The sequence below is a fragment of the Triturus cristatus genome, chromosome 3_1 (assembly GCF_964204655.1).
Source record: "Triturus cristatus chromosome 3_1, aTriCri1.1, whole genome shotgun sequence".
NCBI classification, from domain to species: Eukaryota; Metazoa; Chordata; class Amphibia; order Caudata; family Salamandridae; genus Triturus; species Triturus cristatus.
The window spans coordinates 664,349,946-664,374,403 of record NC_140583.1 but is presented as its reverse complement, the minus strand read 5'-3'; the positions used below and the strand labels follow the sequence as shown (position 1 = coordinate 664,374,403).

The following is a 24,458-nucleotide window of genomic DNA, read 5'->3' as shown; positions in this document are numbered from 1 at the left end:
CCTTTAACATGGCTGTCCCACAATAAGGATTCAAATCTTAGGGTATTCTTGGTTCTTTCTCTATAACCATTTTCTTTCATAATACTTCATAGAGCTGGCACTCTTGAGGGCAATGTGGACTTTCTATCTAGAATAACTTAGTTCAGACTAACCAAACGTCAAGAGTACTAGTAGAGGGAGTCTGTGAGCAGGGACTTCAGAGGAGCAATGGGCATGGGCCGAGTGTGGTCCACGGTTAAACCAGGAAAAGGCAGAGTCAGGGGAATCAAAGAGCTGACCGTGATGCAGTAACATAGCAAGTTTGGTGCTGACAATGGAGAGAGTGCGGGAGCATAAGAGACATAGGAGGGACTTTGGAGAAGCTGGGTACCAGCAAGACATGGAGCTAAATGCTGTGGCGGCAATGAAGCCGGGGCAGGGGCAGGAAGAGTGTTTGCCTCAGCTGCAGTGGATAGCTGGCTCGAACAGCCGGGTGGGCGGTGAAAGGGAGGGTGGGTGTTTCACAGTGGGGAAAAAGGGTAAAAGAAATCAAATTAACCTTCAGAGTATACAGATAAGAGGAGCGCTCTACAGTAAAGGGTAATAGTGAGATTAAGGCGCACTAAAATTTGCAGTCTTTTTCACTGGAACTATGAAAAGCAATTAAAAAATACCGAAAACAAAATATGTATTTTGTGCAAGTACCATTAAGGGTGAATAGGACTGATTGCTGAGACAAACCTGAAGGTCTTCCCACCATGTCCTGCCTGGAACGGACTGCCCTGGGAGTACAGCTGCTGATTTCCAGCAGCTGATGCAGAAGCCATCATCTTCTTTTCCGCTACGTGAAGAAAACAACATATAAGCTTTGAAATTACAGTACATTTTATAAATAGAATAATCAGCAAGAAAGACTCAGTTGTCATGGTTCACTCTATTAGCACACATTTTTGACTCGCATACCACATCGGCTTCATTTAACTGATCTGCATAAAACTTTCCCAAAATGTGCAAGTTAAGTTTAACCTTGAAAAGTTTCTCACCGATTGGTTGTGGCAGATGAGTCATAATGGGGACTGCAAAAGTTTAATTTCCGAATTAAAATTAATAGATGTAGTTTTGAGGTGCAAAACGATTAGACCAAAACAACACACCAAACATGTAATTAAAACGGGAGTTTTGCTCAGGGCATGAGACTTTCTGATTTGGTCTAAATCTGACCTGCTTTAAAATCTGGTAAAAAAATATAAATACAAGGCGGCTGCATTTGGGAACCAAAATTTCAAACTGAAATGGCAGCGATTTTGGGCTCATGCGTAGGAATGAGTGGGGAGGGTGTTCACTGTAAACACATGGCATGGCCTTCATCAATCTAATTTTGAACCAAAATATCCTAGTGATGTCAGCAATGATGTCACATGTGATGTCATCTTTAATGCTATGAGTTAGGTCCTGAGTAGCGCATAGAGAGGGGATTGTGAAACTAATCTTTAGTAGCAAATATAAGTATTTTTAGATTTTGCCTCATACCATGTCAGATCTCCAACAAAGGGACCGATTTTGAATTAGTCGGTCCATAGGACCATCGAACCCATGGTGGCGGTCCTACGACCTCCGCACTGCGAGACCACTCACAGTATTATGACGAGATCGCCGGCACCGCCGGGAATAAAGAACCTGTGCACCAGAGGCAGTGTTGGTCGAGGCAGCAGTATGCGTGTGGTGCCGCTGCGTCACCGCCGAGCATATTACGAGTTGCCTCATCGCCAGCCTTCCCATGGCGGTGAGGCAGCAATGGACAGTCTAGCGGTGAGGCAGCAAAGGTGCGCCTCTGGGCCTGGGGTGCATGCAGGGGGGACAACACCTCAGTTCCCGCATGGTGTAGCATGCACCACATGCTGGATCATGCAGGAACGTGCTGCAGCGATGTCACAAAGGTGCATGTCTGAGGCTCCCCTATGGGCCTTCAGACAGGCACGATTGTAACACTGCCGCAGTACTGCCTGCCCATCAAGGATTACAATTGTAATCCAGCAGGCAGTGCGAGTATGACTTTGGCGATCCTCCTGCGGGGCACTGGCGTGGCAGCCCGCAGGAGGACTGCTAAAGTCATAATCAGGCTCAAAGTGTTCAAGGAATTTGCAAGCTATATAATATATGGATGACTTTAGGGTTGCTCTTAGAAAGTTTGCCAGGGAATTTCTTATTTTTTAATGATGTACTTTGTCCGGGTCATGTCCTGTTGGGCACAGGGTAGGCCTTAGAAACAAAGTCAATTTGCTATTGTCACTCATAGAAGTGAAACAACATTTTTCAACATCACGACAAGACAACCTGTAGTCGGGGAAGTAGGTTTGACTAGACGAAGTGCGACCCAAATGTAACCAGGGTCTTTGGCTCTACAGAGAAGTCTGGTCTAAGGAGAATGTCTGATTTACGATGTTTGGGTATATGAAAAAGCAGGAGGCTTGTTACAAGATTCCACCAAAGAAGGGGAACCTGCTCTCATGAAAAAGAACCTGGTTGACAAGGAAATTTTCTGATTGAAGGAGAAGTCCATTATCTGTTAGCAAAAACAGTTTCCATTCCACAGAATAAAATTTGGTTGCTATATGAAGCATCTCAATAAAGGAGGTGTGTGGTGGAGGAGCCCGATAGACGGAATGAATGTGTTTTAAGGTGAAGCAATGTAGCTAAAGGAATACCATTTGATGGCGGAGGCTGCTTGATTAGGAGGAATCTCATGGAAAGGAGCAGGGATCTGTTTGAAAGACTTTTGTTTTAAACATAAAAAGCCTGATTAAAAGAATAGGAATGTTAGAAAGTGGAGTCTCATGTTGTATGGGGAGCTTCAATTGAACTGTTTTAAGGAGCAGTCTCGATAGAGAATAAATGATACAGGAGCAATATGGTAGATAGGAGGACTCTGGTGAAAAGTGAAGGGATATGGTCGGAGGAACAGGAGCACTGTTGAGGGAGAGGAGCTGTCTGGTTGATGAAGTGGGGACATTCGTTGAAGGAAAGGGATGGGTGATCCTGGTGAAGGTGTTCAATGATAGAGTCATCAATCAATGTGTTCTAATCTGGTGGAGTTGTTATATTCAGGGGACATAATTGGAAGAGGGATAGGGTTGGGAAGTCTTGCATCCAGAGAAGATGGGAAGACTTGTAGACAGAGTGGTGAGGGATGTGGCTGACGAAGGGGGAGTATGGCAAAGGGGGTTAGGGTAATCTGTTCAAAAGAGGAGGATCTGCTCAACATAGGGTGGACAAGTCCGCTTAAGAGACGGCAGAATCTTCTCAAAAGAGGTGGCGACACCCCACAAGAGAATGCAAAAGTATTGTTAACAGTGGGAGAGTCTGTTCAACGAAATGGGGTCTGCTCAACGGAGGGGGAGAAGTCTGTTTAACAAATGGAGGACTCGACTGGGGATTGAGGGGTCTTTTCAACAGAAGTAAGGAGTCTGCTCAAAGGGTGGGGGGCCAGAGTCTGCTCAAAAGGGTAGGAGAGTGCCCCAACAAAAGGGTGGTGGCTTTGCATGTAGATTGGAAGGTCGAGAGGACAGTAAAGCAGATGAAGGTGTGGTGAAAAGAGGTGTGTTATCAAAATATTGCCTTACAATAATCTAATTGCCTTCACTAAAAAACAATATAAGGTAAGAATATTGTTTTTTAGTGAAGTATTGATTTTTTAAATTAGCTTTTATTTAAAATAAATATAATTAGCTTTTTTTTTTAAACCTTTATTACAGAATGCAAAAGATATACAAAGATGGGCCTACAACCTTCAGGCCGGCCGCTAGCAAACAGTGAGAGCATAAAATACAGTCATTAAACACAAGCGGCAAGTGATAAAGGTCACAGAAGTCGAGGGAAGCGTTGGCGGCCACACCGGCCGGACCCCCCAAATGGCGGTTCCATTTTTTATAAGAAACCACAAACAAATCCACAAGGCAGCAAAAGTCAAAGCAGCATTATGAGCTCCCCTGGAGAGGACCCTACCGATCCACAGGAATAGGGGGGGGGGGGGACAGGCCGGGACAGAAACAAAGTAGACACAATGCCCAGAACCAAGGTGACAAGCAGACTAGGGAGACTGGGCCACTGCCAAGTCAGGCGTCAGCGGCGGGGTACAAATCCCGCCACGATAGGAGTTCCAGGGGCCCCACACCTTCACCCATTTCCCAGGCTTACCTCTCGCCACATACACTACCTTCTCCCGAAACATACACCAATCCATGTTGTCCTTCCACACCGAAACGGACGCTTGGCCACCATATATCCCAGAGTCACCCACCACGTCTGCGGCACCGTATAATCAGTCGGCTCCCACACATTTAGCAGACATCTCCTAGCCTCGGGAAACAGCCCCACATGCGTGACCGCTTGCAACACCGCATGTACACCACGCCAGAATCGCGCCACCTCCGGACATTCCCACAAAATATGGATAAAGGTCCCTAACAAACCACACCCACGCTTACACAGTCCATCCACGGCATATCCCATACGCATCAGACCCGGCCCCGAAACATAGACCCTGTGGAGTATTTTGAGCTGGACGAAGCGAAGGCGGGCCGGTATGGCCACCTCTTTCGGGGAGGCCACCGCAGACACCCAGTCCTCGTCATCCAGCTCCAATCCATCGGCGACCCATGCCTCACGAAGGCCAGTCAGCAGTCCGGAGCGATCGTTGATGAGCTTTTTATAAATCAATGAGATAGTGCCATCCGGTACCTGCCCATCTAGCACTCTATCTTCCAGAGGGGAGCACTCCGGTATGGAGGCAACATCCGGGAATACAGAACACAGCGCGTGACGAACCTGTACATATCGGAAGTACTCCCTGTCCTGCAACTGGAATTCCTTCTGCAGCACATCGAACATTTTGAATCCCCCCCTCGTCCAGAGATCGCCCACCCTGCTGATGCCTATCATGTCCCACTTCTCAAAGCCTTTCGAGGTCCACAAGCAGCCCAATCGCTCAGATGCATACAGTGGCGTCGCCCGGGTCAACCGATCCTTCCACCCCATAGCCAAGTTTGCCGCGTGCCACACCCGTACCGCGACCCGCGTAGGGCCCGTCAAACGTGCGTCGAGCGATGTAGAGTAAAGCGCACGATTATAGTCACCACCCGGCAGTAACAGTTTGTCCATTTCAAAAGCCGGGTTAAGGGCGGGCCCATAAAGGCCGTGGTTTATCGCAGCCAGCTGGGAGGCCCAGTAATACCGTTTGATGTCTGGGAGGGCGACCCCCCCGTCATACCACGGGAGCGTCAGCTTCGCGAGGGCGATACGCGGCCTCCCATCCCAAAACAGGTGGCGCTGCAGACCCTCCACCTCCCGAAAGTAGCGCGCCGGGACGACGTCCATCGTGTTTTGTAAAGCGTATAAGAAACGTGGCAACGACATCATCTTAAACAGTGCCGCACGGCCGAGCGGCGAGAGCGGCAAGCGCCTCCAACGCGCCACATCCTCCTTCAGGCGCTGGAGGGGGGGGGGGAGTAAGTTCTGTTTATATCGGGCCGCAGCGTCCAGGGTAATAAAGATACCCAGATACTTAAATCCCTGCGGAGCAACCTGGATAGGACAACCCCGCGGAAGGATAGGAGCCTCCCCCGAGAGGACATACACACAGGATTTAGCCCAGTTGATAACTAAGCCGGAGTTGCGGCCGAATGAACGCAACACATCCACTAACACAATCAGTGATTTGCGCAGGGAAGCAAGGTACAAAAGAATATCGTCCGCGTAAGGGGATACGCGATCCTCATACTCGGGGGTCCATCGGAGACCACGAATCGAAGGGTGCCACCGCAGCCACTCCGCCAGGGGCTCCAAGGCAAGCGCAAAAAGGAGCGGCGACAGCGGGCAGCCCCGCCGCGTGCCCCTGCCCAGCTCAAACTGCGCCGATACTCTACCATTCACCGCCACCTGCGCCAGCGGTCCGGAATACAACAGTTTCACCCAGCCAATGAATCCCGGGCCAAACCCAAACTTATCCAGCGTCGCCCAAATATATGGCCACTCAAGCGTGTCGAACGCCATAGTGGCGTCCAAGGACGCCAAAATGGCTGGTTCTCGTATGAACGGGACCCTCGCGAGCACCCCGTGCAGACGCCGCAAGTTAAGCGCGGTGTTGCGATGAGGGATAAAGCCGGACTGGTCCTGGTGGATCAGATCGCACACCACGCCAACCAGCCGATTAGCCAGCACCTTGGCGAGAATTTTCGGCTCCGCATTCAACAGCGAAATGGGCCTGTAAGACGTGACCCGATCCCGCGGCCTCCCCTCCTTATGAATAACCACAATAGTGGCAAGACGCTGGTCCAGCGGGAGGGAACCCGCCGACCGGGCCGCGAGGAACATAGCGCGGAGATGCGGAGCCAGCGTATCCGGTCGTAATTTGTACAATTCAATGGGAAGGCCATTAGGACCCATGGCCTTGCCAGAGGCGACCGAACGTATGGCGAGGGCAATCTCCTCAGATGTCGGGGCCGCGTCCAACGACAATTTATCCTCCTCCGAAAGGGAAGGCAGCGCAATGTCTTTAAGCAGGTCATGGGAATCCTCTTCCGGGCGGGAAGATACCGGGGAATACACCCCACGGAAATACTCAGCGAAACATTCAACAATTTCCTCCGGCTCAGTGACACACACACCATCCAGTCTCTCAATCGACGGGACAACTCGACTCGCTCTCTCCTTTTTATCCAGCCACGCAATCAATTTACCAGCCTGATCACCCACATCATACAGTCGCCCCTGTTGCTCTCTACTCAGGCCCCTGGCTGCCTCCGTGACTAGGGCCTTGTAGTCCGCCTGTTTGAGTCGGAGAGCATGCAGTTTATCATCCGTTACCCCACACTCCAGATCACCCTCCAACTCAGTTATCTCAGATTCGATACGGGTCACCTCCTCCCGCTCGCGCCTCCGGGAATGGGAAATGAGGGACAGGGCCTCCCCCCGGAGTACCGTCTTAAACGCCTCCCACAAAGAAACCGCAGACGACACAGACCCCACATTGTCTTCAAAATATCGCTCAAGAGATTTAACCAAATCAGCGCGAATTGTGGGGTCACGCAGGTACCAGGAATTAATCGGGACCACCCTCCCCTCCCCCCTCGGGACAATGTCGAAGTACAACAGGAGCGGTGAGTGATCTGAAATACCCCGAGCCAGATGTCGTACCTCCCCGACCCTCCCTGCCTGTGCTGCTGGCATCAGAACATAATCAAGCCTCGAAAGACTACCATGAGCCCCGGAATGAAAGGTGTATTGTATCTGCGTAGGGTGTTTCAGCCGCCAACAATCCACCAGCCCCAGGGTATCCAAGAGGCCAGATAACCAAGCTTGGGCACGGGGGAGATCCCTGGGAGGGTGACGATCCTCAGTTCCGGAAATTACAGCGTTAAAATCCCCCCCAACCACTAGAATCCCCTCCGGCAGGCCAAGAAGAAGGCGCCCCAAATCAGCAAAAGTAGTTGTCTGCAACCCTGGCGGGACATAAACAGAAACCAAAACAATCACTTTACCCTCCAATCTACCCACCAGAGCCGTATATCGTCCCCCATCATCATGGAGCACCTCATCAACCTCCAACGGGAGCGAGGTTTTAACCATAATGCCCACACCCCTCGAACCAGATGTGAAGCCCGAGTGGGCTGCAAGGCGATAGCCCCGTCTGTTCATGGCACGAAAGGAGTTTCCAATGAGGTGTGTTTCCCGCAGAAATACTATATCGGGTGAAATTCGTTTTAAGAACTGCAGGACCTCTCCCCGTTTTATCCTGTCCCCCAGTCCATTGACATTCCAGGACAAAAGGCTCAGTCCCCTACCCCCCATCATAGCCAAAAACTATCAATCTCCCCCCAGAGAGCACTTTAGCGATAGCACAACAATACTTCTGCCTTGTGGTACAAATAAACAATACCCAACCCCAACCCAACATCCCAAACAAAACTCCCCCCTCCCTGCACCCCTGCATGAGCCCAAATAGCCCCCCCAACTTGCAGTGTGCCTGTCGCCCCTGTGTAAACTAAACTACAAAGACCCCCTAGAGGAGGAAAGAGAACCCCCTCGAGACACAGCACCACCTCCAACGGAGGGGAAACAAGACACAACAGTCAAGAGACCCTAAGCCTGGCCGAAAGGTGGCATCATCAGGAATGAGCCCCAGTGTCAATACCTCATACCCGGTCCGGTGGGCACTCTCCTCCCGCCGCCCCCATCCCATCCCGATCATGTCCCCCAGACAAAGTGTCCAACCAGTCCCCGGCCACCTCGGGACGGTCAAAAAAGTGAGTGCGACCATCAGCCTCCACACGCAGCCTGGCCGGGAAAAGCATGGCGTATTTTAAGTTCATGTCTCGAAGCCGCCGCTTGACGCCCATGAAACTCAGTCTCTGCTTCTGGACCGCCTGCGTGAAATCAGGATAAAAGTTCACCTCCATGTTCTCCAGCTTAAGCGGCCCTTGCAGTCTGGAAGCTTGCAAAATCGCATCCCTATCCCGAAAGTTGAAGATACGGGCAATAAGAGGCCGCGGAGGAGCTCCGACCTTCGGTCTGCCGCCAGGAACTCTATGGGCCCTCTCCACCGCGAAGAATTTACTCAGTCCTCGAGGCTGGAGATGGGTAGAAATCAGGTCCTCCACAAAGAGATCCGCCGCCGAGTCCTCCCGTCCCTCGGGCACTCCGATAATGCGAATGTTATTCCTCCGGGCCCTGCTCTCGGAGTCCTCCAGGCGCCGATCCGTGAGCGCACTTGCCTGCCGGAGCCGGCGCACCTCCGTCTGAAGGGCCGCTACCTCAGTCGTGAGGCCCGACGCGGTATGGGCCAAGGAGTCAACCCGGTCATTTGTCTTAGATAGATCTGCTCTAACAAGGTTGACATCGATGAGGACCGCATCGAGTTTGTGCGCCAAGGTGTCGAATTGTTGGCCTACTGAGGTCTTCATCTCAGCAATGGCGCCCATGACGTCCCGCAAAGTCAGATCCGTAGGCAAATCCGGGGCATCCGGGGGACACTCGGACGACTTGTGCGATCCGCCGGGAGACCCCTTCGGGAGGGTGTAGCGATCCATAATGTTGACTTGAGGTGCGGTGCCACGCCGGGTCGATTTGGCCTTCAGCAGATCTCCATCCTGCTTCGTGGCCATCGTCGCGTATCTCGCACCCCCGCCAGTCACGCAGTGGAGAGCAAGCAATCAAGGCCGTGAGCCCCGGGGGTCACCCCAGGAAGGCGGAGCGGGTCCCCGCAGGCAGGCAGGCAGGGTCCCCCAGCGAGGCCACCACCACACACAGAAGCGCCGTAATCCCACTCGCGATGACGGCAAGGGGACTCAAAAGCGAAAGTGAAAGTGTGGGGTACGTGACTCGCCAGGCCCGGCCCGCCGTTGTTATTCACTTCGCCACTGGGTCACCCCCAAACTCGAGTCCGGGGTCAGGAGAGAAGAAGGCCGCAAACTTCAGTCGATGCTCACCCCGGCCCCCGGGGTCCGATTCAAAAACGGAAAACGGGTACCACCTCGGCTCAGGTTCACCGACACAGTCCCCTCAACCAATTCAGGATGAAGACAGGATAAAGGTAGGAGGTTGCGGAGGTCCTCGGGAGCCTCGCACCTACGCGGCCATCTTGGTTGCGCGCTAGGCTCCTCCCCCTATATAATTAGCTTTTTATACAAGTTTTGGTTTGCATCTTTTTAGGAAATATTGTTTAGTTTTAATATTGTTATTTTATTACAATTTTAGTAAAGTTACAGTTTAGGTCACTTCTCCTGAACTGGCAGGCGGTTCCTACATGGCTTAGGCGGTGCAAGAGAGAGGGGTGGGAGGTCACGCTCCCACACCGCCAAACTCTTAATAAGGACCTATGACAAAGTGGGCAACTAAGTTGTGATGAAATGTGTGAACAAATGAATCATCTTTAAATATTAATTACACTGGAGATGTTCTAGAGTGAATGAAAATGATGCTCAGTACACATGTTTCCACCATTCCTGATTAACTAAAACATAAACACACTTTATTCTCGGCTGGGAATAAGGAAAAGCATGCAAAGGCCAAGTTTTAACAAATGTGCGAGAATTGTGATAGGTCTTCTTACAATATACAGAACACACCAAAACCAATATATTCTCCGGGGTACAGGAAAAAAGCTCTGAGATACACGATCCAGACAGCCATATCCGAGACAAATGTGTTCTTTACAACTTTCAGTTGCATCACACAAGCAACCATGCATAAAGCCAATAAGTTTGACCTAAGAGGGAGGCCCGCACAGCTGGTGGCGTTCCTAATGCTTGTGAACACCTGACTGTCAATGGCAAAGTACTGCAAAAAAACATTTAAACGAAGACTGGGGGTGCACATGTTGGTGCGGCGATCTTTAAATGTTTCTCAAATATTTTAACATTCTTTCATGTTCTCAAATGCTAGGTGTGCTTAGAAGCAACGTGTTGGCCATGTTGGAACAGAAAAGAATACTAAAATACGCAAAAGCATTTGCAAAGTCATTGGGTTCCGCCAATTAACGCAGAGGCGAAACATATTGGCTTTGCCAATGTTCATTTTATTTTTAAAGGAAATTTGGTGTTTTTTGAGTACTCAACATTTAGGGTCTGTGAACTGCTGTACTAGCGGTCGCGGTCCGACTGCCATATGAAGAGTTGGTCAGATTGCTAATGCAAAGGCTGCGACTGAACTGCCGACACCGCCAGTACACTGCAGACGGCCAGGGTCGGGCAAAAGCAGCTGCCACAGGGCTGTACAGAGGAGTTTCACTGCCATCCGTATTAGGAGTTTGTTTACCGACGAGCTGACCATGGTGTTGGGACCACCAGCTTCAAGTTGGTGGAAACAAAGGATTTGGGGTGTGTACTTAACACTTTCCTATTCTTTCCCTTCAGAGTTTGACACGGATCCCTTTCTTCAGGTCCCCCCATTCACAGCAGCATCTTCACCCCAAGGATTACGACCCTGTTTGCGGCAATACACAGGTGAGTCCTTTTTGTACAATACACCCATTACCTGGACTGCCCACATATGGGCCAGACTCCGGGAAGGGGTAGATGGTATTTTCCCACATGTATCATGCGTATGTGTGCATTCGACACATATGCCGTCGTAATGTTCACACAGGCATCCATACATATGGAAAAATAGTCACCAAAATCGCAAGATCTACGCAGCCACACCACCAGCTGCCTGAAGACCACCAGCGCTGTGTTGTACTGGCGGCCGCGGCGTTCAGGCTGTTGGATCACCAAATTCATAATAATAAGGCCTTTTGTGTAGGTTTTTTGAGGGGTCTCCATATACTCTGGTAAGTGGTAGTAACAGTCCTGTATAGTTGTATGTGGGTATATTTTTAAAATGGAGCAAATCATTGTTTGTTCGAAGTCAATGATTATTTATGATGGGATAGTAGTGGTTAGTTTTGGATTTTATTTGAGTTAGTAGTTTGTAGTGTGCTGCACTTTGTTAGGCAAAGGTGCTTATACTAAAGTTATGTTGGTGCTGCAGTATTCAACATGAATTGTGCATATTTGTGTGAACGATCGATGTCACAATTTAATGGTCCGTACACAATTTAAACGGCCTATCCATATATTGCGATGAGATAATCTGAGTAGTTTGTTTTCTGTAGCATATATTCTTCTTAGTCTGTCATTGTTGTTATTGTAATACACAAGTATGAGTTGTTAACTATGTGCTGTAGTTGAATTATCAGGTCTTCAAATTTTGTAAAGGCAGCAGGAGTTTCTGGTTTTGGCAAGGAGTCTTTTCAAGTCTGGGATACACTGGTTCTTTGGATAAGATTTCTGAGGTGTTTAGCCAGGTCTGACGATTTGGTCGCAGGTTTAAGTGGCTGGGAATGGCAATGATTTTGTTAATGAAGAATTGAGAAATACTGTTGCTGAGGTCACACGAGGGGCTGATCGAGCTGTAGAAGGAAGCTGGTGAGGTGAAAGCTTTCACAATAGTCAAGATTTATTTGCTTCTGTTGGTGCCGGCATCGATGCAGTCTAAAAGTATGCTGGTAAGATTCTGAATGGCACTCCCTGATATTTAAGTGAGAATTACTTTAACACATGTATATACAGACTCTCCTTAGAAACAGACCAAAGGTCATGTCACCCAGAAAGGCACCACAGTGAGGAAGCATTGTGACTAGAGTTGCTTACGTCTGCAAACAGCTGAACAGAGGGCCTTCCTTAGGTGGATAAATATAGTTCCAAAGTTACTGCAGATTTAAGCAGCACTGAGGTAAATGAGAGCAACTGCTCTGATGGAAGTCCAGAGGGCTAAGAGATATCCCCTTCTGGAGAGCTATCTAGGCCATTTTGTAGGTCAAAATAAACACCAGCATTATAGAAAAACAAAGGAAGCTGGACATTGGGCTCTGAATTACCATCTTCTCTGTGGCCATAAGCTCTATTAAACATTTTTTTACTTTTAAATCCTAATAACTCCTATATATGGGCAAAATCCCAGACCCTAGGAAAGAGGTGTTGGTCAGAAGCTCCAGCCTTTTCTCTTGCCACCCAGGTTGTTTCAGCTGACTTTTATAGTGATACTGGTAAGAATTTCAAGCATAACACCATGTTGTTATCCAAGGGAGGTGTAATGGATGACGCTGTGGTCTGGGACTTTTTTAGGTGTCGCTGTTGGAACCTGGGGATCCCAGGAGCCGGAGTCCCCAGGCCTAAAGGATTAGGTCTGACCATGGGGAGTGGTCCAGGGCGTACTGGAGCTGTCCTAAAGATGTCCTACGTGGCCTGACAAAAGTTCTCTGCTTGGGGCAGTTAGAAATTCAAGCTGTATCTTCTGAAGCTGAGGATGAGGAAGACGTTAGCAATGAGGAACTGCGCCATGACTCCGAAGAGACCCGGCAATGCGACTGGTTCTTTGAGGAGGATTTTGTCTTCTGTTTTGGCGGGGAGATCTTTTAGGAAATTGGTCCCTCACAGGAGACTTATCTGTAGGAAAATGGGTGAATGAACTTTGGCTTGTTCCTGCTGGCAATGGACAAAAATAACTTGGCCTCCCGCTCCCTTGCGGCTTTCAGTTAATCAGGGAATATGAATCACAAGCCAGAGTGTCATGGTTGGATCAAAAATGTCACAATGCGATGTTGTGTTGATCTGATAAAAACACCCCATTTGCAGCACTTTTGGCAGGGATTGAACCCTGAAACCTTCAGAGGAGATGGCTGACCTAGTAGCTGCCTAACAAGAGAAAAATGTGGTCCACGAAGCACCACAATAGAGCTTCTGAATTCATCAATAAGGCTTTGGAAAAAGAGGAACTGATGCCAACACACAAGCTGGCAACTTTAATGTGCAGATGATGCACTGCTCAGGGAATGGAGTCATGGCCAACGGCTCAGCACAACATATCCGGACCAGTCTATGGAGTTTTCTTAAGCTGATGAATCTGCATCAAGGTGTATTTATCAGAAGAAATGTATTTCCAGGGATTAAGGTGCATAGTCTCCTTCGCACAGGAACTCAATCTTTTTCACCAAAAAGAAACATGCATGGACAAAGCGCCCTGCAAAGGAACATGAGGACAGGACAGGGGAAGAGTACCCAGAGGAGAATGGAATGTAGGAAGAAGGGACACTGAGGTGAGGGTGGGGGAACTAGCAAAAACACCAAAGGTTGGGTCTGGGCACCTGGAGCATGGTATCCAATGGTGTGTTGGCAAATTTGAGAAATACCATATCACAAACTAAGCAACCAGTACATCCATACTTAACCATTGCTGCTTTAAAGATCTCAGAGAACATTCATACTTTATACAAACACACCCCTCAGAACTGTTTCGGGAGATGGCGAGTCCATGACGTTCATGGTACTTCCTTTCCCATGCCACCCCCTCAGGGCCTTTTACACTGGTGATGACTGGTGCGACAATCTTTGTTGGTGCCCCCAGTGATCTCCTTCTCCACAGATTTCTTCACTACCACCCTCCAAAAGAGTCCCTCATTTCTCCACAGCTCCTCTCACAGTTATTTCATTTTTTAAATAAAACCACGCATACCAATATAGGGTGGCAGAGCACTTGACATCTCACACACATCAAACAGAGACAATGATCATATTTACTAAGGACATGTGCTGTTCTTGCAAGTCGTTGCAAGACAAATGGAAGTCCTTAAGTGATATTTACAAAGCTGCGGAACGACAATTTGAACCGCCTTGTGTGACTTTGTACAGAAATGTAACACAACGTGGTAGATTGCACTGTGTTGCATTTTGTGGTGGTAGGCGTTCTGTGGGTTAAGCATGGGCGTTCCCATGCATCCAATCATGAAATTTGACGCCATTCCTGTCTTACTAAAATCAGTAAATCTGGGATTGTGCCAAAATGCTGTGCGTCTGGAGGATGATGTAACGAGGAGAAATACATTTATTTCTCTTTGTTGCTTCCTTTGTAGGCTGGGCAGACAGCACATGTGCTGCTTTGCGGCATGCTGTATTGGAGTATGGAATTAAAGCCCTGCCCACTCTCTGCCCATATTGATCATTGGCTTGTGTCACTGCCCTTCGTAAATGCTGGGTTCTGTTTCATTAATAGGCTTGTTAGTCCCTCCATACTATCGCTTTGTCTTCATTTGTAACCTCCAATGAGGAATTGTCCTTTTACTTCGGTTGAGTTTGAGCTATTGGCATTGTAAATGACAATGCCTTTTATTTATGTATTAATTAGCAAAACAGATAAATAAAAGGCATGGTCATTTACAATTCCAATAGCTTAAACTCTCGCAAATGCGAGACAAATTTCATTGCAAATGATTGTTCTATGTGTGATGAATTCCGTATCACACATAGAAAGAGGAAATTGCCTCTTAGATTTGTTTTTGTGCAGCAAGGTACTCCTTCCTGTACAAAAACAATCCTGCCTGCAGCACAGGCACATTTGCACCAGGGCGCCAGAGTGCCTGCATTGCTGCTAAGCAGCACAAAGTGCCCAGCACAGGAAGGGAGACTTACTCAGAAGATCCTGAGGGAAATGCACCAATGGAAATGCATCTAAAAGCAGCTGCACAAAGTTTTCGATGCTGGGACAAGCTGAACTTTGGCATCTTTGTACATCATAGACAGAATTTCTACTTGCAGCAGACAGGTATGATAGTAGGTCCGTTGTGATAGATTTCCATTCCTTGCAGCAAGTCAAAATTCACCCCCCCAACCATACTACCCCAATAGAAGAGGCATTGTTGGTGGAATGGGGCAGCAATTGATGGCAATTAGTTGTCTCATGCTCTCTTGACTGACGTTCTGTCTTACGGTGTGGTGCTTGTTTTTAGTTGGCTGCTGGTGGAGGAGTCTGACATTTTTGTTGTGGATACAACTGCTGAAATGACTGCTGTGTAGCTCGATAGTGTTGGTATTTGAAGGACTGGTACCTTAATCTGTATGAGGTCTGCCCTCTTCAATGAGGGCCAGAAAAAAGGCTTCGGTCTCCACTGTTTTAAGTGGCCTGGCAATGTCAGTATCCAATTTAATTGACTACAGTGCCTTCAAGGTATCTTCAAAACAATGATTCCCTATTGAAGGACATTTAAAATCCAGCACTGGACTTAAGGTCTAAACTAAGTTAAGAATAGCCAGCCTTGTTTTTGTAACACTGATTCTCCCACTTAGTGAACCCCATTGTGGCCACACCAACTGCTGAGCCTGAACTGGATCTAGGAAAGGAGCAATACTGGACCGCATCTGTGCAGCCTTTCTGCCAAGGACTGCCAAGGCACTGGCCGCTCAGAAGATGTAACCACTGCAGTTATCCAACCTCCTTTCTTCCTTCCTTATCCAGAGTTAAGGTACAGGGTGTTGAATACTTCTGTGATCTTCGTTGGGGGGCTGCCCCAAGTCCAGGGCCACCAACCCCCCAAAAAATAAAAATTCATATCAGATGCCGATTTTGATGCCCATCCAGGGAGGGTTATTGGATGGTTTAGTCCACAATCTGCGTTGCACTAGACACTAGGGATTATAGGAAAGAAAAAAAAGTGGATGGCAGTCTAACCTGGCATTAGGTCATGCCCCCTCACCCTAATAGTCCCAACAGTATTTTTGAACTGAAGAGTAGAATTGGGCATTGGCCCATACCTCCACCGCTAAAGGCCCAAACAGTTTTTTTGCTCCCCTGGAGGGAGATGGGGGGAGGGGGGGAGTTACCCCCAAAATGCCTTCCTTGGGGGCTGAAAGACCACTAGACACAAGGGATTTTTTATTTATAAAAAAGAAATTGATTGCGGGTTGGCATTCATCCTTACCCCTGAAACCTCAAACGTCTTTCTTCCCTATCCTCCCCATCCTCATGGTGAGAGGAAATTTGCATTCTTTTGGGGGTAGTTTTGACATATGGACAAGAAGAGAGGGGGATAAGGAGAAGTTACTTACCTGTAATCCTAGTTCTCTTCCAGGGGTATACTCATCAAAGTCCTAAGCACTGAATAATCCCCGCCCACGTGCGGGATCCCAGAGCATATATACAAAAATACATATATATGTGTATGTTTAGAAAACAAGTACAGAGTACTTCCAAAACATACATATATACATACATTAATATGCAGCCTAAGGCACTTCCAATAGGCTAATATGCCAAAATTACATGGATTTTTTAGAAAAGAAAATAATCTTGAATATAAACACTGCAACAGAGTACATATACTGTAATAGTGTTCCAACACAGCCCTTTATTTTCAGAAAAAAGGCAAGTAATAGCAGGCAATTAGCCCATAGGCTGCATAACAGAGAAAACGTCACAGTAATAAAAACCATTGGCACCCTGCCTCTAGGGATTCCAAGAACCTGGACACCGTGCCTTTAAGACCTCCAGGAGCCCCCTGCTCCGATGATGCACCACATTTGACAGTTAGGTCAGTTTTTTTTTACGGTGTACAAAAATAGAGGAATCATGGCAGGAACATTGAAAACAATACCATACTGCCAATACTCGGCCAGGGAGGCGGGAGGGTTGCTTATGACTTTGAAGAGTATACTCCTGGAAGAGAACAAGGATTACAGGTAAGTAACTTATCCTTTTCTTCCAGGGGATACTCATCAATAGTCATAAGCACTGAATAGAATAGCAAGCCCATAACCACCTCCCTGCGGACGAGTAGCAGTATAAGTATATCAATCTTCAACATTTTACGGATGAGATCACCCAAACAGATTTCTCAAAGCGGCTTGTCCAAACTGAGCATCCGTCTGAGTGTCAGTGTCTAAACAGTAATGGCGAGTGAAAGTGTGTACAGATCGCCACGTGGCTGCTTTACAAATTTCTGCAACAGGTACATTCCTGAGGAGAGCCATGGTAGAGGCTTTTCCTCAGGTAGAATGGGCCTCAGGTTTGCCCGGAAGGGTTTTGTTGGCTAGCTGGTAGCAGAAGGATATACAAGAGACAATCCACCTAGAAATAGATCTTTTGGAAGCCGCATACCCAGCTTTTATGGAACCATAGTTTACAAATAGCCGGTCTGATATTCTCAACCCCTTAGTTTTGTCCAAATAGAACTTCAGAACCCTCTTAAGGTCCAGAGAATGAAGTGACCTCAGAGGAGGAGTTGAAGGATTGCGAAAAAAGGTGGGTAGAGTGATGATCTGGTTAATATAGAAATCCGACACCACCTTAGGCAGAAAACTTGGATGGGTTCTTAACACCACTCTGTTTGCAGGAAAAACAGTATACGGTTCTTTACAACACAGAGGTGATGGAGACTAGGAAAGCAGCTTTCCATGACAAGTGCTGTAGAGAAGCCTTCTGAATAGGCTCAAAAGGAGCACCCATCAATTTAGCCAGAACTACGTTAAGCTTCCAAGGTGGAGTTGGAGACCTAACTGGTGGGTAAACCTTTTTTATCCGCTCAAAGTCTTTCACTACAGGGATTTGAAAAAAAGAAACTGTCAGACTTTCTGTAAGCAGTAATAGCTGCTAAGTGAACCTTTATGGAGGAGAACAGCAACCCAGATTCGGCCAAATGTAAAAAATACGGCATGATCACTTGCCCTTGCCCCAGGACTGGATCATGACTATTGTTCATGCACCATAAATAAAAATGCTTCCACTTGAAAGCGTAGGATTTCCTGGTGGAATGTCTCTTGGCTTCCTTGAGAGTGTTCATACAATCCGAGGGTAAGTCTAAATGTTCGTATTGAAGGACTTCGGGAGCCATGCCGTTAATCTCGGGAATGAGAGATTGGGATGAAACACTTGACCCTTGTTTTTGGACAGCAAGTCTGGGCGGCATGGTAACCTCCTGTGGGGAACCTCTGACAGCTGAAGAAGGTCGAGGTACCACCACTGACGAGGTCACTCCGGAGCCATCAGGATAATTCTGGTGTTGGTCCTGTAGAATTCGTTGATCACTGCAGGAATCAACAGAATTGGTGGAAAGGCGTACAGTAAGAAACGCGTTACTTACCTGTAACAGCAGTTATCCAGTATTGGTGTCTTTCATAGATTCACATGCCTGAATCATTCCCCGTCGTCGAGACGGGAGCCTCCGGTACATAAAAAAGTAATGTCCTATAGACATACATAGAGAAAAATAGGCCTAAGTGCCTCCCCTTAGTAGCCGATCCTAGTCCTTATGTAAAAAGGACCAAACTCTTAGAGCCAGCCAATCAGCTGTCGCCTCCCTCTAGAACCTTCCTGGCAGGAGCCTCAGTCCCTCAGATTTTCGTACGCACCAAGCTAGGTAGGCGTAATATAGTTAGAGAGAGACGTGAGTCCTTCCAGGGGAGGCGGGAGGGTTGCATGTGAATCTATGAAAGACACCAATACTGGATAACTGCTGTTACAGGTAAGTAACGCGTTTCTTATCCAGTATTAGGGGTGTCTTTCATAGATTCACATGCCTGAATCAGAGTAGTCCGCAATACATTATGCACATTTCTGATGTAACATGCCATATAGTTATTTTAGATAATACACATATGATCATATCATTTTGAAACATTGGCATACGTCAAAACAGTATATCAGCAAAAGATGTGCATACCAGGATGGCGGGATGTTGGAAGGCTCACCTCACTGGAATAGATGGCGAAGCACCGCCTGGCCCACTGCCGCATCCTTCGTAAGTTCGGCATCCAGGCAGTAGTGTCTGGAGAAGGTGTGCGGTGACTTCCACGTCGCCGCTCTATAGATGTCCAAAATCGGCACTCCAGCGAACAGCGCTGCTGATGTGGACATCGCTCTGGTGGAGTGCGCTTCCACCCTGTCTCTTAAAGGCCGTCCGGCCCCGTCATGGCAGAATGCTATCGCTGAGGAGATCCACCGTGAGATGCTCTGTTTTGTTAGAGGCATACCCAACCTTGGCCTACTGTAGGCCACAAATAGCTGTGACGACTTCCTGAAGCTCTTTGTTCTGTCTATGTAAAACTTAAGACACCTTTTGAGGTCCAGAGAGTGGAGCGTCCTTTCTGCTGCCGTGGTAGGGTTTGCAAAGAAGGAACGTAGAACCACCGGCTCGTTGAGGTGAAAGTCTGAAGGCACTTTCGGTATGAACTTGGGATTTGTCCTCAGCACCACCCTGTCCTGTTTGAACTGCATGAAGGGTTCCTGAATGGAGAGAGCTTGTAGCTCGCTGACTCTCCTGGCAGATGTTAGAGCGAGCAGCAGAGCCGTTTTCCATGAGATGTGCTTGATGGAAGCTCGATGAATGGGCTCAAAAGGGTGCTTCATGAGTTGGTTAAGGACCAAGTTGAGGTGCCACGTCGGTGGGACCCGTCTAAGTCTTGGGAAGGACCTATATAGTCCCTTGAGGAACTGTTTGATAAGCCTACTGGACCAGAGAGACGGGCCTTTGTAAGTCCTGGTAAAACGTGAAATGGCTGCCAGATGCACCTTTATGGATGCATGCGCCAAACCTGACTGTGCCAAGTGTAGTAGATATGGCAATATCTGTTCAGGTGTGATATGGAGTGGTCTCAGGCCTTTCTCTAAACACCATACGCAGAAGCGTTTCCATTTGAGAGAGTAGGTTTTGTTGGTACTATCCGCCCTCGCTTTTGCCAGCACGTCCCTGCAGTCCTGCGGGATGTTTAAATGACAGAACTCTCTGTGCTCAGGAGCCAGGCCGATAACCTGAGCGATTGCAGGTTCAGGAATTGCACCTGTCCGTTGGACATTGTCAGCAGGTTCGGGTGCTGTTTCAGACGAATCGGTGTCCTGATGAAGAGGCGATGAAGGTCCGAGAACCAGTGCTGCCTCGGCCAGAAGGGGGCAATTAGGATCAGGGTACAATGCTCCGCCTTCATCTTCCTGAGGACCCTGGAAATCATCGGGAACGGCGGAAAAGCGTACGCAAATACGCTGAACCAGCCTATGGAAAAGGCATTTCCGAGTGACCTTGGTTGGGGATGCCAGCTTGCGTAGTTTGGGCATTTCCGTTCTCCTTGGTGGCAAACAGGTCGATTCCTGGGACTCCCCATTCTGAGAATATGTGCGTTAGCGTATTCTCGTCGAGCTCCCATTTGTGGGAGAGGGATTTCTGTCTGCTTAGGGCGTCTGCGATGGTGTTGTCCTTGCCCGGGACATAGTCCGCTCTGAGAGTGATCCCATGGAGAACAAGCCAGTTCCAGATCTTTTGCGATTCGCGTGATAGAGTGAGCGAACGCGTTCCTCCCTGTTTGTTGAGATAGTGCATCGTCGTGGTGTTGTCCGTTCTGACGAGCACCTGGGAGTTCTGGATGCGTGGTAAAAAGGCTTGTAGCGCTAGATACACAGCCCTCAACTCCAGAAGATTGATATGGAGATGCTGCTCCTGATCTGACCATTTGCCGCTTACTCGGAGGTCCTGAAGGACAGCTCCCCAGCCCGCCAGAGATGCATCGGTGGTGATCACCAGCGGCGCTGCCGGAAGCAGGAATGGCAGTCCCATAGACAGATTCCTGTAATCCTTCCACCATTCGAGGCTCTTGGATATTCGCGGTGTTATCCTCACAATGTCTTCGAACGAACCCGTACTCTGAGTCCATTGGTTCGTGAGGGCTTCTTGCAATGGACGCATCCGAAGTCTGCAGTGAGGGATGAGGAGTATACAAGAAGACATCATTCCTAGGAGTGATTTGAAGGTGCGAACCCTTAGGGACTTCCTTGATGCCACCGCCGTGGCCCTCGCGCATTCCGTATTCAGGGTCGCCCCGAGGAAGGTGATGCTTCTTGTTGGGGACATATAGGATTTCTGAAGATTGAGAGTCAATCCTAGATGTTGGAAAAGATTGGTACAGGCGGAGGATTTGGTTGCGCCTGCAGCTGTCGGTGCCTTTACCAGCCAGTCGTCGAGGTAGGGGAAGACTTGGTGACCCATTTGACGCAGGAAAGCTGCCACAGGTGAAAGGCACTTCGTGAAAATCCGCGGAGCGGATTTGAGGCCAAACGGCAGGACCTTGAATTGGTAGTGCTGTCCTGCCAACTCGAAACGTAGAAACTTTCTGTGCCCCCTGAGTATCGGGATGTGATAGTAGGCATCCTGAAGATCCAAGGATGTCATGAAATCTCCTTTTTCTAGAATGCCTAGTATTTCTTGGAGCGTCACCATCCTGAACGACTGACTCTTAAGGAAAGAGTTGAGCGCCCTGAGATCTAGAATGGGCCTCCACTTCTTTTCCTTCTTGCGTATAAGAAAGAAGCGGGAATAGAATCCTTTCTCCCTCTGAGCCGATGGAACCCGCTCGATCGCTCCTTTCTTCAACATCTCCGATATTTCTCGGAGTAGCAGTCGTAGATGTTTGTGTGGGAACCTGCGGGGAGGGGTTGCAGGTGGGATGGTGGTAAATTCTAGGGAATGGCCGAATCTTAGTAGTTGGAGTACCCATCGATCCGTGGTGATGAGGCGCCAATTTTCCAGGAAATGGGTCAATTTTCCTCCAATCTTTGATGAGGGAGATAGTAGCTGGACTGGCTGGAGTAACTGGTCACTAGCGTCCGCCGGTGCCCCTCTTCTGGTTCTTACCCCTGAAGTTAGATCTTCCAAAAGAAGACTGCCGACCTTGTTGCTGCTTCTGCTGGTACTGGGTCTTATTCTGGAAGGAATACGAGGACCTATTCTGGTAGGATCCTCTGTAGGAGGACTGGCCTCTAGATTTGTTGCCCCGAAAGGACTGATTCCTTGCCTGCAAGGTTCCCAGCGCTCTAGCCGTATCAGTGTCCTTCTTGATAGTTTGGAGCGCCTCGTCAATTTTATCTCTGAAAAGATGTTGTCCGTCGAAGGGCATGTCCAGCACCTTCGTCTGCACTTCCTGCCTGAACGATGTTGCCTTCAGCCATCCCTGACGGCGCAGGACTGCAGCCCCAGCCAGTTGACGAAAACCTGTCATGGCCACATCTATGGCACAATCAATGATCTGGTGGTGAATCAGCTTGGCGCGGTTGTGGAGAAGCTGGGGAGGATGCCACATACTCCTCCTCCTCCTCATCCTGGTCCGTCTGGTCTTCCTGGACCTCCCCCTCTTCCATCTCCTCAGCCTCCTCATCCGATGACTATCACCTGAGGTGGCAGTTTCTCGTGGCAGACCGGAGTAGCTGGTCGTGTTTGCTTTGGGGCTGTCGTTGGTGGATTTGTAGTAGGCACCGGGCCCCCTGTGTCCAGTGCTGGCGATTCCGGGAAACGTTGCTTGTAGTCCCGGATAAGGTATTTGAGGTCATTAACAATTGACAGGGGAAGGCATACCATCTGGGTGACCTCCGTGCGAACCTGTTCCCGGACGGGGCGTTCCTGGCCGCTCATCTCCTCCTGTTCTTCGTCCGTGCTCTGACATTTGACGTGCAGTTCAGAAGGGGAAGTAGCCTGATCAAAAAGTTCTTCTTCCGACTCCTCACTCTGAAGAATCTCCATAGGCAAATTGGTTTGCACCTTACTTGGAGACGTTGTTTCCGGTGTAATCTGTGTTCTGGTCAGTTTGCCAGATCCAGAACCCTGTACAGGATCCCCTGCAGTCTTCCGTGCTGTTGGTAACGGTGGTAGGGCCATAGACGACATTCCTACTAGTTCGGATTGCTTCCATGGCTCAGAAATACCCATGGACGACGACTACGTTCCCGTCGACGATACCGTCGTCGACGGCATGGCCTTCGTCGACGGTGTCCCCGTCGACGATGTTTTCCTCGTCGTCGACGTCTTCGTCGTCGACGCCCTCGTCGTCGACGCCCTCGTCGTCGACTCTTCCGTCGACGGGGGGCTCCTCATCGCCGATGTCGTCGTCGACGGGACAATCTTCGTCGTCGACGATGTCTTAGACGTCGACGACGGTTTTAGCAGTATAACAGACGAGATAGGTGTACCTGCTGACAACGATGAAGGGGTGGTCGTCGTCGACGAGAAGACTGACGACGCTGTCGTTGTTGACACAGTTGTCGTCGCTGTGGAGACATGACCTGGTGCCCTTTTTTGCGCTGAGGTAGGTGTCGCAATCTTGCTGGCCGACAGGGTAGGCTTCTTAAAAGTCAGAGAGTCCTTGTCAGACACTGAAGATTTTGAAGATCTTGCCTCTGAAGACTTCTTGTGTGTCTTCATAGGAGGAGTGTCTGAGGGGCCAGGAGACGTCACTCTTGGCCGCTTCAGGGAGACTTCAAAGGGAAGCTTTTCCAGAACCTCTGAGGATACCACACTCTCCCTGTCCTTAAGCCTGTCCAGCCAGATAAGCAGACGACCCTCTGTCTCTCAAGGTCTTGTGAGGGAAAGACCTACATATTTTACAGTCCTTAGGCACGTGGTCAGGATAAAGGCAATATAGGCAGAGGTCATGCTTGTCGTCCACATGTAGCCTCTTCTTCCCACATGAAGAGCAGGCCCTGAAAAGGGCTTTCTTCTGGGATTCAGACATGCCAGGAGTTTTAGAAGAAATAAACACTCACTGCAGTAATAAGTGGCCTGAAGTGGTCTGCGTTCAAGTCCTTGAAGAAGTAAGTCACTTAAAAAGTGAACAATCTGGTTTGAAGGAAATCCTGAGGAGAACTCAGGCTGGAGACTCCCTAGCACAACGTGCGGTAGAAAATCGGAGGGACTGAGGCTCCTGCCAGGAAGGTTCTAGAGGGAGGCGACAGCCGATTGGCTGGCTCTAAGAGTTTGGTCCTTTTTACATAAGGACTAGGATAGGCTACTAAGGGGAGGCCCTTAGGCCTATTTTTCTCAATGTATGTCTGTAGGACATCACTTTATGTACCGGAGGCTCCCGTCTCGACGACGGGGAATGATTCAGGCATGTGAATCTATGAAAGACACCCCTAATACTGGATAATGTCTGAGACCATTGCCCCGTTAACCTGGTTGGTGAAACCTGGATGCGAAGACAGGGCATTTGGCGTTTGCTGCGTCTGCAAACAGATCGATGTCTGGCACTTCCCATTGTTGGAAGATGTCCTGCGTGACCTCATCGTTGAGCACCCAGCCGTGAGCTTCGACAAAGTCCAGGTTTAGAGCATCTGCCTGAACGTTTTGAGTTTCTGGAAGATGA

General features: G+C 48.8%; 1 protein-coding gene across 7 annotated transcripts in view; it reads right to left on the bottom strand.

The window, feature by feature from the left end:
• The window catches only part of ARNT2 (aryl hydrocarbon receptor nuclear translocator 2), an 803,119-nt gene that overhangs the window by 186,054 nt on the left and 592,607 nt on the right, over window positions 1-24,458 (bottom strand). For all 7 annotated transcript variants that reach the window (XM_085644710.1, XM_085644711.1, XM_085644712.1 and 4 more), the window contains one exon: window positions 721-820. In XM_085644710.1, the coding sequence (XP_085500836.1) occupies window positions 721-820 (100 nt within the window). The remainder of the gene's footprint in view (window positions 1-720; window positions 821-24,458) is intronic.